Source organism: Ambystoma mexicanum, chromosome 5q (assembly GCF_040938575.1).
Source record: "Ambystoma mexicanum isolate Mex_15411 chromosome 5q, UKY_AmexF1_1, whole genome shotgun sequence".
Taxonomy (NCBI): Eukaryota; Metazoa; Chordata; class Amphibia; order Caudata; family Ambystomatidae; genus Ambystoma; species Ambystoma mexicanum.
Window position 1 is genome coordinate 1,305,018,517 of NC_090933.1, and position 13,723 is coordinate 1,305,032,239.

The 13,723-nt window shown below is 46.8% G+C and overlaps 1 protein-coding gene across 2 annotated transcripts in view; it reads right to left on the reverse strand.

Moving 5' to 3' along the window:
* The window catches only part of LOC138498059 (dentin sialophosphoprotein-like), a 140,342-nt gene that overhangs the window by 87,719 nt on the left and 38,900 nt on the right, over positions 1–13,723 (reverse strand). For both annotated transcript variants that reach the window (XM_069621905.1, XM_069621904.1), the window contains exon 2: positions 1,882–1,937. In XM_069621905.1, coding sequence (XP_069478006.1) covers positions 1,882–1,937 — 56 coding nt within the window. The remainder of the gene's footprint in view (positions 1–1,881; positions 1,938–13,723) is intronic.

The following is a 13,723-nucleotide window of genomic DNA, read 5'->3' on the forward strand; positions in this document are numbered from 1 at the left end:
GCATCTGAACGAGTCGCGTGGTCATCCTTCAACAGTCAATCAGCCCAGAATCAAGGCAAAGAGGCTACAGGTCTCCAATGACTTGCAACCCATATCATCTCACTGGTCACTCTACCCACCACTAACTACCACTGTTTAATCTGATCCCTGTTCACATTAACCCCCCTCCATGCCCACAAACACTCAATTGTAGTGGGAACCACAATCGACTACAGATTCCAAAATGGCAGCACATTCTCCGTAAATATGTGGAATCATCAAGTCTCCTGCCTCCAAGTGATGCAGGACAAGGCATCAGGACTGAGGGGACCATGAGGCCCTACTTCAAAGACCCCAAACCTACTTCCCAAGTCCACGCCAGCTATCTTTCAAGGCCCTGTGCCCAAACCACAAACTTAACCATGAGATGCCCTCAAAACTAAAACAATTCAAGCTCTCCTTATGATCATCTGACAACAAGCTCCAGATTCCTTGACCTCAATGGAAAGGCAGATGCTTTGCAGTCCAGGTAACGAGCCCATGGGAAGTGCCCCCAATTCCATTCTAACCAGTCATTCATCTCGCCAGTGGAAAATGAATCCATCTTTTCCCGATCTTCTGAGCAATCCAGCTTGTGGTGACTGGAATTCTGCCGCATGGAACAGGCTGTTATGCACCATCTATTAATTTCCTTGCCTTACATAAAAACAAAAAAACACGATTGTGTCTGTTTGCCTGGACCACTCCTCTAGCTCTCTCTGAGAAAATGTGTTTGAGTAAGACATACAAAAAAAGCAGGCCTAGAGCAATGGAAGGGGATCTGCGGGAATGTGTGGCAGTGTCAGAGGCGGGGCTCATGTGTGAGACCCGGGAAGTCAAGAAACATGTAGAATGATACCGTTCGTAGGACCCCTAAGATAACCACGGCCTCTCACTGTTGCTACTGAGACTGTGCACAAGAGCGCCATGGGTTTGGCGAGCGCACTTCAAGAGGGGTGGTATAGAAAACCGACAGAGTCAGAACAGGAACCGCTGAGGTGCTTTCCTGTTAGTGACTACAAAATGGCCGCCCTCAGACTCGTAACTTCACTACGAAGCCTGCTCGGCAGTCCTCTTTCTGCGCTCTGGTGGTGCCTCGCTGGATTGCTTTAAAGGATTCCCGTTCTTCTGGTTCTTTGCTTTTGCTGACGCGCTCAAGAGACACATTTTGGTGCAGGGAGGATTTAAGGAACTTGTTTGTTGTACCTTAGTTTAGGGGCCGCTCAGGGGCTTTGTTGGCTGGACACAGACAATCATACTGCAGCCAGACCTTCTCAGGCTTTATTTCAAGCGTTGGAAGAACAACAGGTGCTTTGTTTCAAAGTGTATTCTGCTCTGTGCCTGGCCATCTCATCTCTCATAGCTTTAAATGCCACTTTCTCCATATGGTCTTCCTTCACTTGGCTGTTCCCCCCTCCCCCTTTTCCACTTACCGCCTCTTAATAGCCCTTTTGACCTCTTGGCACTGCCTCACCCGACCCGTGTCTGTTAGGCCTCCTCAAGCGCTTAGAAGTCTATAAAGGCTAATGTAATTCGCTTCTTTCCGCGATCTAGCGCTATGGAACGCCCCGCCAGCCTTGCTCATGCTTCCCTCCTACACTAACGCAGCTTGAGATCCTGAATACAGGCCTTTCTGGGGTTACCAATGTCTTCCTTGAAATCGTTTTGTTGTTGGGTTCAATTATCTCAACTCATAAATGCAACTAGCGCTTGCAGGTAGGTAAAGGCTAATATAGACTTATTGGACCACTTTTTGAAGTTTGGACGTAAGCGCTATATACATTCATTAAAAGTGATCTTTTCCCCAATGTTTTATTCCATCACAGGTACTTTCACAGAGAACTTTGGGTGAAGATGTCATACCGTCAGCAGCAACGATGGCAAGGACGACCGCCACGGCACAGGAAAGCAGCAAGGACCTGCCAAAAAAGGAAAACAAAGAAAATGAGAGAATGAAAGACCGCAACCACAAATCAGACTCAGGCAGGAATATCAGGCATTGATGGACAGCAACGACATTAGAAGGTGAAGTACTGGCATTGATGGGCAGCAACGACATTAGAAGGTGAAGTACTGGCATTGATGGGCAGCAACGACATTAGAAGGTGAAGTACTGGCATTGATGGGCAGCAACGACATTAGAAGGTGAAGTTCTGGCATTGATGGGCAGCAACGACATTAGAAGGTGAAGTACTGGCATTGATGGGCAGCAACGACATTAGAAGGTGAAGTACTGGCATTGATGGACAGCATCGACATTAGAAGGTGAAGTACTGGCATTGATGGACAGCATCGACATTAGAAGGTGAAGTTCTGGCATTGATGGGCAGCAACGACATTAGAAGGTGAAGTACTGGCATTGATGGGCTGCAAAGACTTGAGAAGGTGAGGTACTGGCATTGATGGACAGCAACGACATTAGAAGGTGAAGTTCTGGCATTGATGGACAGCAAGTACATTAAGAAGGTGAATACTGGAATTGATGGACAGCATCGGCATTAGGTGAAGTACTGGCATTGATGGACAGCAACAACATTAGAAGGTGAAGTTCTGGCATTGATGGACAGCAAGTACATTAAGAAGGTGAATACTGGAATTGATGGACAGCATCGGCATTAGGTGAAGTACTGGCATTGATGGGCTGCAAAGACTTGAGAAGGTGAGGTACTGGCATTGATGGACAGCAAGTACATTAAGAAGGTGAATACTGGAATTGATGGACAGCATCGGCATTAGGTGAAGTACTGGCATTGATGGGCTGCAAAGACTTGAGAAGGTGAGGTACTGGCATTGATGGACAGCAAGTACATTAAGAAGGTGAATACTGGAATTGATGGACAGCATCGGCATTAGGTGAAGTACTGGCATTGATGGGCTGCAAAGACTTGAGAAGGTGAGGTACTGGCATTGATGGACAGCAAGTACATTAAGAAGGTGAATACTGGAATTGATGGACAGCATCGGCATTAGGTGAAGTACTGGCATTGATGGGCTGCAAAGACTTGAGAAGGTGAGGTACTGGCATTGATGGACAGCAAGTACATTAAGAAGGTGAATACTGGAATTGATGGACAGCATCGGCATTAGGTGAAGTACTGGCATTGATGGGCTGCAAAGACTTGAGAAGGTGAGGTACTGGCATTGATGGACAGCAAGTACATTAAGAAGGTGAATACTGGAATTGATGGACAGCATCGGCATTAGGTGAAGTACTGGCATTGATGGGCTGCAAAGACTTGAGAAGGTGAGGTACTGGCATTGATGGACAGCAAGTACATTAAGAAGGTGAATACTGGAATTGATGGACAGCATCGGCATTAGGTGAAGTACTGGCATTGATGGGCTGCAAAGACTTGAGAAGGTGAGGTACTGGCATTGATGGACAGCAAGTACATTAAGAAGGTGAATACTGGAATTGATGGACAGCATCGGCATTAGGTGAAGTACTGGCATTGATGGGCTGCAAAGACTTGAGAAGGTGAGGTACTGGCATTGATGGACAGCAAGTACATTAAGAAGGTGAATACTGGAATTGATGGACAGCATCGGCATTAGGTGAAGTACTGGCATTGATGGGCTGCAAAGACTTGAGAAGGTGAGGTACTGGCATTGATGGACAGCAAGTACATTAAGAAGGTGAATACTGGAATTGATGGACAGCATCGGCATTAGGTGAAGTACTGGCATTGATGGGCTGCAAAGACTTGAGAAGGTGAGGTACTGGCATTGATGGACAGCAAGTACATTAAGAAGGTGAATACTGGAATTGATGGACAGCATCGGCATTAGGTGAAGTACTGGCATTGATGGGCTGCAAAGACTTGAGAAGGTGAGGTACTGGCATTGATGGACAGCAAGTACATTAAGAAGGTGAATACTGGAATTGATGGACAGCATCGGCATTAGGTGAAGTACTGGCATTGATGGACAGCAACAACATTAGAAGGTGAAGTTCTGGCATTGATGGACAGCAAGTACATTAAGAAGGTGAATACTGGAATTGATGGACAGCATCGGCATTAGGTGAAGTACTGGCATTGATGGGCTGCAAAGACTTGAGAAGGTGAGGTACTGGCATTGATGGACAGCAAGTACATTAAGAAGGTGAATACTGGAATTGATGGACAGCATCGGCATTAGGTGAAGTACTGGCATTGATGGGCTGCAAAGACTTGAGAAGGTGAGGTACTGGCATTGATGGACAGCAAGTACATTAAGAAGGTGAATACTGGAATTGATGGACAGCATCGGCATTAGGTGAAGTACTGGCATTGATGGGCTGCAAAGACTTGAGAAGGTGAGGTACTGGCATTGATGGACAGCAAGTACATTAAGAAGGTGAATACTGGAATTGATGGACAGCATCGGCATTAGGTGAAGTACTGGCATTGATGGGCTGCAAAGACTTGAGAAGGTGAGGTACTGGCATTGATGGACAGCAAGTACATTAAGAAGGTGAATACTGGAATTGATGGACAGCATCGGCATTAGGTGAAGTACTGGCATTGATGGGCTGCAAAGACTTGAGAAGGTGAGGTACTGGCATTGATGGACAGCAAGTACATTAAGAAGGTGAATACTGGAATTGATGGACAGCATCGGCATTAGGTGAAGTACTGGCATTGATGGGCTGCAAAGACTTGAGAAGGTGAGGTACTGGCATTGATGGACAGCAAGTACATTAAGAAGGTGAATACTGGAATTGATGGACAGCATCGGCATTAGGTGAAGTACTGGCATTGATGGGCTGCAAAGACTTGAGAAGGTGAGGTACTGGCATTGATGGACAGCAAGTACATTAAGAAGGTGAATACTGGAATTGATGGACAGCATCGGCATTAGGTGAAGTACTGGCATTGATGGGCTGCAAAGACTTGAGAAGGTGAGGTACTGGCATTGATGGACAGCAAGTACATTAAGAAGGTGAATACTGGAATTGATGGACAGCATCGGCATTAGGTGAAGTACTGGCATTGATGGGCTGCAAAGACTTGAGAAGGTGAGGTACTGGCATTGATGGACAGCAAGTACATTAAGAAGGTGAATACTGGAATTGATGGACAGCATCGGCATTAGGTGAAGTACTGGCATTGATGGGCTGCAAAGACTTGAGAAGGTGAGGTACTGGCATTGATGGACAGCAAGTACATTAAGAAGGTGAATACTGGAATTGATGGACAGCATCGGCATTAGGTGAAGTACTGGCATTGATGGGCTGCAAAGACTTGAGAAGGTGAGGTACTGGCATTGATGGACAGCAAGTACATTAAGAAGGTGAATACTGGAATTGATGGACAGCATCGGCATTAGGTGAAGTACTGGCATTGATGGGCTGCAAAGACTTGAGAAGGTGAGGTACTGGCATTGATGGACAGCAAGTACATTAAGAAGGTGAATACTGGAATTGATGGACAGCATCGGCATTAGGTGAAGTACTGGCATTGATGGGCTGCAAAGACTTGAGAAGGTGAGGTACTGGCATTGATGGACAGCAAGTACATTAAGAAGGTGAATACTGGAATTGATGGACAGCATCGGCATTAGGTGAAGTACTGGCATTGATGGGCTGCAAAGACTTGAGAAGGTGAGGTACTGGCATTGATGGACAGCAAGTACATTAAGAAGGTGAATACTGGAATTGATGGACAGCATCGGCATTAGGTGAAGTACTGGCATTGATGGGCTGCAAAGACTTGAGAAGGTGAGGTACTGGCATTGATGGACAGCAAGTACATTAAGAAGGTGAATACTGGAATTGATGGACAGCATCGGCATTAGGTGAAGTACTGGCATTGATGGGCTGCAAAGACTTGAGAAGGTGAGGTACTGGCATTGATGGACAGCAAGTACATTAAGAAGGTGAATACTGGAATTGATGGACAGCATCGGCATTAGGTGAAGTACTGGCATTGATGGGCTGCAAAGACTTGAGAAGGTGAGGTACTGGCATTGATGGACAGCAAGTACATTAAGAAGGTGAATACTGGAATTGATGGACAGCATCGACATTAGGTGAAGTACTGGCATTGATGGACAGCAAAGACTTGAGAAGGTGAGGTACTGGCATTGATGGGCTGCAAAGACTTGAGAAGGTGAGGTACTGGCAATAATGGACAGCAAGTACATTAGAAGGTGAATACTGGAATTGATGGACAGCTTAGACATTAGGTGAAGTACTGGCATTCATGGACAGCAAAGACTTGAGAAGGTGAGGTACTGGCATTGTTGGACAGCAAGTACATTAGAAGGTGAATACTGGCATTGATGGACAGCATCGACATTAGGTGAAGTACTGGCATTGATGGACATCAAAGACATCTAGTGAAATTCTGGCATTGATGGACAGCAAGTACATTAGAAGGTGAACACTGGCATTTATGGACAGCAAAGACATCTAGTGAAATACTGGCATTGATGGATAGCAAGTACAGTAGGTGAAATACTGGCATTGATGGACAGCAAAGACATCTAGTGAAATACTGGCATAGATGGACAGCAAGTACATTAGATATCAATCAATACTGGAATTGATGGACAGCATCGACATTAGGTGAAGTACTGGCATTGTTGGACAGCAAGTACATTAGAAGGTGAATACTGGCATTGATGGACAACATCGACATTAGGTGAAGTACTGGCATTGAGGGACAGCAAAGACATCTAGTGGAATTCTGGCATTGATGGACAGCAAGTACTTTAGAAGGTGAATACTGGCATTGATGGACAGCATCGACATTAGGTGAAGTACTGGCATTGATGGACAGCAAATGTATCTAGTGAAATACTGGCATTGATGGACAGCAAGTACATTAGGTGAAATACTGGCATTGATGGACAGCAAAGACATGTACTGAAATACTGGCATTGATGGACAGCAAGTACATTAGGTGAAGTACTGGCATTGATGGACAGCAAACACATAGAGTGAAATACTGGCATTGATGGACAGCAAGTACATTGGGTTTACTACTGTCATTGATGGACAGCAAAGACATAAGTAGGTGAAATACTGGCATTGGTGGGCAGCAAAGAGTTAAGAAGGTGAATTACTGGCATTGCTGGCCAGCAAAAATGTTAGGTGAAGAACTGGCATTGATGGACAGTAAAGCCATCGAGTGAAATACTGGCATTGATGGACAGCAAACACATAGAGTGAAATACTGGCATTGATGGACAGCAAGTACATTGGGTTTACTACTGTCATTGATGGACAGCAAAGACATAAGTAGGTGAAATACTGGCATTGGTGGGCAGCAAAGAGTTAAGAAGGTGAATTACTGGCATTGCTGGCCAGCAAAAATGTTAGGTGAAGAACTGGCATTGATGGACAGTAAAGCCATCCAGTGAAATACTGGCATTGATGGACAGTAAAGACATCGAGTGAAATACTGGCATTGATGGACAGCAAATACATTGGAAGCGGAAATACGACATTATAATGGGAAACACTTGCATTGATGGACAGCAAAGGTATCTGAAGTGGAACACTGTCATTGGTGGGCAGAAAAGACATAAGAAGGTGAAATACTGCCATTGGTGGCGAAATATCCCAATATGACGTGATCGGTCCTGTGAGAGATGATCATTGTAGACCCTTGATAAGGGGGTTGATGCACTTGTTTGTTTCCGGAAAATAACATGGATGCAGGACGTGACGTCACACTTCTTTTATCCCCTCTGCATACCGTATGAAATGAGAGTAAAAGGCAGGACAAATCTCTAATGTAGGTCAACACCATTGTAAGCAGCCATCTTGCGGGGAAAGTAACGAATTGTCAGACTGCCGCTACAAGGAGAATCTATGAACTGACTTGGCACCAGAATGTCTTTTGATGTATGTATGTATGTATGTATATATGTATGTATATAATTTATAGAGCCGAAACCTAGCTTTAAAGCAGTGACGTCCTCTACAAGTGGCAGCCTACATGTAGAGGGGAAGGATGGGGAAGTGGGTGTGGCATGCCGTCATGCAGGACAGCACACATGCATGCGCCACCCATGCTTTTGACACCGATGACATCACAACAAGTGGCGTCACTCAGCCTTTGCCTTTGAAACCATGTGAGATGGGTTGGCGACGGTGGTATATTGCAGCAATTGGCGTCTACTTGCACCCCCTGCCTCAGTTCCTTTCCGCCTCATCCCACCATCGCTAGGACTCAGAACTCATTGAAAGCCATCTTACCCCCCCCCCCCACCCTGGTATTTGGCCATTTTTAGGCTCGGCCTTTGGACGGTCTACTATCTCGAATGCCACCCCCCAGGGTCACGCAGAGGAAGGCCTGCTTGCACCTTTTAGTAGGTTCTCGGGTTGCCCAAAGTATGGAAATATGTCTGCGTGTCTTGTACCTCGTTACGAGTTTGGCTGTGTGGTAAAAAAGTGGCAGTAATTCCATTATTAGTTTTAGTTTTTTTGTGTTATTCGTTTTATTGGTTTATTGCAAAGCGTTAACAATTCCATTTTCTTCATTTTCCATTCCATGTCATTTCAATACATTCCCCAACTCTGTTACCACCGCATTACCACAATTTCTGGCCACACCGGTGAACTCCTAATGCAGCGTGGTGTCCATGGTGGTTGGTTTCTGGTAGAGGGGCGCCGTCCTCGGCTGTGTCACCTCTAGTGACACCCTAATCTGAACCTCACCCTGTCTTTCTGCTTCCTCTACTCACCCCGCTTGCTCTGGCAAATTTAGGAGCTTTAACACCCCGGTCCTGCTCAGACACCTTAATAATAATAATAATAATAACAATTTGGCATTTATATAGCGCTACAACCCCTCAGGTATCTGAGCGCTACTTATTATTACCCACGGTGTGTGGTGCACCTTGTTAGTGTTCTGTGGCCCCTGCCAGATGTCATCGATAGGCTCTTGGTCTTGGCCTCGGCCCTTGGCCCTGTCCCCCAGGTGACACTCCTGTTCTTCCTCTCCCAGTCCCCCTGCTCTCACTCCTGCTCTCTCTTCTCCTCCTATAACCTCTCCTGCTCTGTGTCGGTGCTGCTGCTGGACCAGTGATCTGCCTGGAAGGTTCTCAGGGAGCTGGCTCTCCTTTCTCTTTTTCTTGGCAGGGTTTTGAGAGCTGCGGCTTTCCTTCAGAGCCCATCCAGTCTGTGCTCCATGTCGGGCCTTGTCGCCACTCCTGGGCTTCCTCTCCCAGTCCTCCTGCTCTCACTCCTGCTCCCCCTGCACTGTGTCAGTGCTGCTGCTGGACCAGTGATCTGCCTGGAAGGTTCTCAGGGAGCTGGCTCTCCTTTCTCTTTTTCTTGGCAGGGTTTTGAGAGCTGTGGCTTTCCTTCAGAGCCCATCCAGTCTGTGCTCCATGTCGGGCCTTGTCGCCACTCCTGGGCTTCCTCTCCCAGTCCTCCTGCTCTCACTCCTGCTCCCCGTGCACTGTGTCAGTGCTGCTGCTGGACCAGTGATCTGCCTGGAAGGTTCTCAGGGAGCTGGCTCTCTTTTCTCTTTTTCTTGGCAGGGTTTTGAGAGCTGCGGCTTTCCTTCAAAGCCCATCCAGTCTGTGCTCCATGTCGGGCCTTGTCGCCACTCCTGGGCTTCCTCTCCCAGTCCTCCTGCTCTCACTCCTGCTCCCCCTGAACTGTGTCAGTGCTGCTGCTGCTGGACCAGTGATCTGCCTGTAAGGTTCTCAGGGAGCTGGCTCTCCTTTCTCTTTTTCTTGGCAGGGTTGTGAGAGCTGCGGCTTTCCTCCAGAGCCCATCCAGTCTGTGCTCCATGTCGGGCCTGTCGCCACTACTGGGCTTCCTCTCCCAGTCCTCCTGCTCTCACTCCTGCTCCCCCTACACTGTGTCAGTGCTGCTGCTGGACCAGTGATCTGCCTGGAAGGTTCTCAGGGAGCTGGCTCTCCTTTCTCTTTTTCTTGGCAGGGTTTTGAGAGCTGTGGCTTTCCTTCAGAGCCCATCCAGTCTGCGCCCCATGTCAGGCCTTATCGCCGCTCCTGGGCTTGCGGACCTCGGGCAGGCTACTGCATAGGTCTCTGCATCTACTCGGCTGCCTAGGGAAGAGAGGGGGGTCTCTGGGACACTCTATATAGGAGACACCCGTGCCCTAGGTCCCTTTTGCAAGTCTTGGGCGGAACAGTGAAGCTCTCTGGGGTCCCTGTTTCCCACCTTCCCAGGTGATGCAGTAGGGGGCTTGATGGGAGATCCCAGAGTTGCCCAGTCTGCCTTTACTTGTGTACCCACAGCAACTTCTGAGGACCAGCCTAAGAAGGTGGTAAGTCGGGGCTTTGCACCTGACGCTGGTCTTCTGACATATAGAGAGGCGTGCAGTGATCCGGGTGAGCTGCCAGCCCCGGCACTCTGTGAGCACTCCCTGGCAGCAGGATGCACGCCTTTACTTTGCCTGCATTCTCTTTAACTGCTCCAGACCTTTACTTCTCTTCTCCTAGCGTTCACTCCCCCGGTACCCCACTTCCTCTATACCCCATATTCGTCTCCTTGTAAATCCTGGACCCCAACTGTAACCTCAAGGTAACCATAACCACATCCATTGCTACCTTCACAATGTGAAGATGCAGAGGACGTAAAGGCGTGAGAAAGTGAAGGCCTGAAGAAGTGAACTCATGAAGAGGTAAAGGCCTGAGAGAGTAAAGGCATGAAGCAGTAAAGGTACGAAGAAGTAAAGGCATGAAGAAGTAGAGGCAAGAAGAAGTAAAGGCACGAGAAAGTATAGGCAAGAAGAAGTAAAGGCACGAAGACGTAAAAGCACGAGAAAGTAAAGGCAGGAAGAAGAAAGGTAAGAAGAAGTAAAGGCACGAGAAAGCAAAGGCAGGAAGAAGAAAGGTAAGAAGAAGTAAAGACATGAAGAAGTAAAGGTATGTGGAAGTGAAGGCATGAAGAAGTAAAGACATGAAGAAGTAAAGACATGAAGAAGTAAAGGTATGTGGAAGTGAAGGCATGAAGAAGTAAAGACATGAAGAAGTAAAGACATGAAAAAGTAAAGGTATGGAGAAGTAAAGGCATGAAGAAGTGAAGGCATGGAGAAGTGAAGGCATGAAGAAGTAAAGGCATGAAGAAGTAAAGGCATGGAGAAGTAAAGGCAGGAAGAAGTAAAGGCATGGGGAAGTAAAGGCATGAAGAAGTAAAGACATGAAAAAGTAAAGGTATGGAGAAGTAAAGGCATGAAGAAGTAAAGGCATGGAGAAGTGAAGGCATGAAGAAGTAAAGGCATGAAGAAGTAAAGGCATGGAGAAGTAAAGGCAGGAAGAAGTAAAGGCATGGGGAAGTAAAGGCATGAGAAAGTAAATGCATGAAGAAGAAAGCCAAGAAGAAGTAAAGACATGAAGAAGTTAAGGCATAAGAAAGTAAAGGCACGCAGAAGTAAAGGCACGCAGAAGTAAAGGCACGAAGAAGTAAAGACACGAACAAGTAAATGTCTGGCGAAGTGAATGTAAATGAGGTGCATGCATAAAAGGTTTCCCGGATGAAGTAAAGGAGGGGTACAGAACAGCGGGGTCTTCGGCTGCATCCTGAACTCAGCGCGCTCTGGTGTGGGCCTGTTTCCAGCTCTTCCTTTCCCATCTTTCTGGGTTTCCAGTCCTGTGATGTTGCATCTTGTGGAATTCTGCTGACTTCCGTGGGTGGGCATCTTTTCCTCCTCCCTCCCCCACTCCCCCCCCCCGAGTGCTCGTGCTTACACTGGTGTCCTCAGGCCAGAGTGTGGGGGAAACAAGGGTATTCTTTTGGGCAGCAGGGTTCGGTCAAGCCAGCGCCTGTGGGGCTTCTTAGTGATGTAAGCTTGGAAGGATAGGTTTCTGCTCATGATGAACCCAATGATTTAGTGATGGCCTTTCATTGCAGGGGGAGTCCTTTACGTTTCTAGACAGTTATACAGGAGTAGCTAAGTGTTTATTTAATGGGGTTCACAAGGAGCACAAACTCAGTTTCGGTGGGGTGAGTTTACGGTAAGTCTGAAGACAGCACCTGAGAGGTGCGCTACCCCAGGAGCATAATGGCGTGTCATGGATGGATGCATGGCAGTCGCTGCAGAGAGCTCCAAGAGACTCCATGTGCCCATTGCAGATGACTGGTGAGAGGGGGGAGCCCCGAGGGGCTCCACAAATGCCTGCATGGACCTTTCATCTTAAAACGCCCCTCGGATCCAGAGCCGTCAGTCGAAGTGGTAGGAGGCATGCCGAGTCTGGCTGTGCAGCGACGGTAACAGGTTAAAGTGTGGAAATTGTGTAACAGGCCAATCAATACCTGTGAAATGCAGGTAGGCCTGAGGTACATCTAGTTTTAAGGGATCAACTACAAACCTGCCTTTAATTGGAAAGCTCTGTGAGAAAAATGTCACCCCTCAAATGTATGAAGACCCAACTCAGGAACCTACCCAGAGGGGTATCAACAGAGCACAGCACCACCCTCGATCATGTGGGGACCCACTCAGACTCATCCTATGCCCACTCGCTCATAGGAACTCCCCACTGAACTCAACATCAAGAGGGATTCAACAGATGGTGATCACATGGGGAAAGACCACTCTGAGGATAGCACTTGGTATGGCAGGGTGGGTGCGTTATCCCCAATATTGACTTCACCGCTCTTGATGGCGTACGAATGTGTAGAGTAGGGATTAAAACCCCCTTCCCTCAAACTGAATGCAGATAGCTTGTCAGGCTGATCAATAGTTCCAGTATTACAAAAATCAGAATTGTACTGCTTTTAAGACAAAAAAGCACATTTCAAGGTGATGTATATTTTTAGGTGCAGAATGCCTTACACAGTGGGGGCATCTCAGCTGGTACACATACATTATGAATATTGAAAATCTAGGCTGAAACCTGAACAGGAAATTAGTTCTGTTTAAAAGTAAAAGTGGTGAGCCATTTTGATTAAGACAAGGTCAGGCAGATTTTAAAATGGTTGCTAGAAATACAAAATGGTCGAATTTCACATAGTCATGCTGAAATAATTAAATCATTCTCTCATGGAGGTTCATTAAGAGTTCATTGAAGAAGGACATATCTGGACAGTTTGTTCAGACTTTGTGGCAGCAATTATTGATATTGACATAGCTGGTGTTCTAGGAAGGTTGCAATTAGAGCAGACAGCTGCTCAACTAGCAACAATTGTGTGATGTTCAAGGGCAGCCCACAACGGCTGATGCCCATATTTAGATTTCTTGGCAGAGAAGCATGCTATTGCCTGCCAAAATTACCTTGAGGAGGATGCCAAGGATATTCTTTCTCAATGCATCAAATGATTTATAATAAAGGTCAAGAGCATCTCAAACCAATTTAATTAGCTTGCATGCGTAGTTATGACACAGGGACCTGGTGAGTGGCGGTCCAGCCAACCAACCCTGGAAGGGGAAAGGGCTTGTCTTTAATTGTCTGGCCCAATCCGAATGAACTGCATCATGAAATGTAACACTGTGCCCACTGCAAAATGTATAAAAGGCAGTAAAATTGAGAACTCAGAGCTGTTATTTCTGATGTCTGAATAAAGAGGATGTCCAGGTTCCTGTTTTCCTCTCTGCCTCCTGGTTCCAGTTTCTGTATGCCTGATCCACAGGTGCCATAAAGGAAGGTGGTGGGCCCTTGTCTTCACTTGGCGACTGCACGAAGGGACTCTGAAGATTGTCCTTCCAGAGTCAAGGATCCTCCAGACAGAGCCACATGCTCACAGGACTAGCAAATAAGCCCTTGTAAGTGTGGAAAGGTAAGTAAATGAAGCTGCAGTATG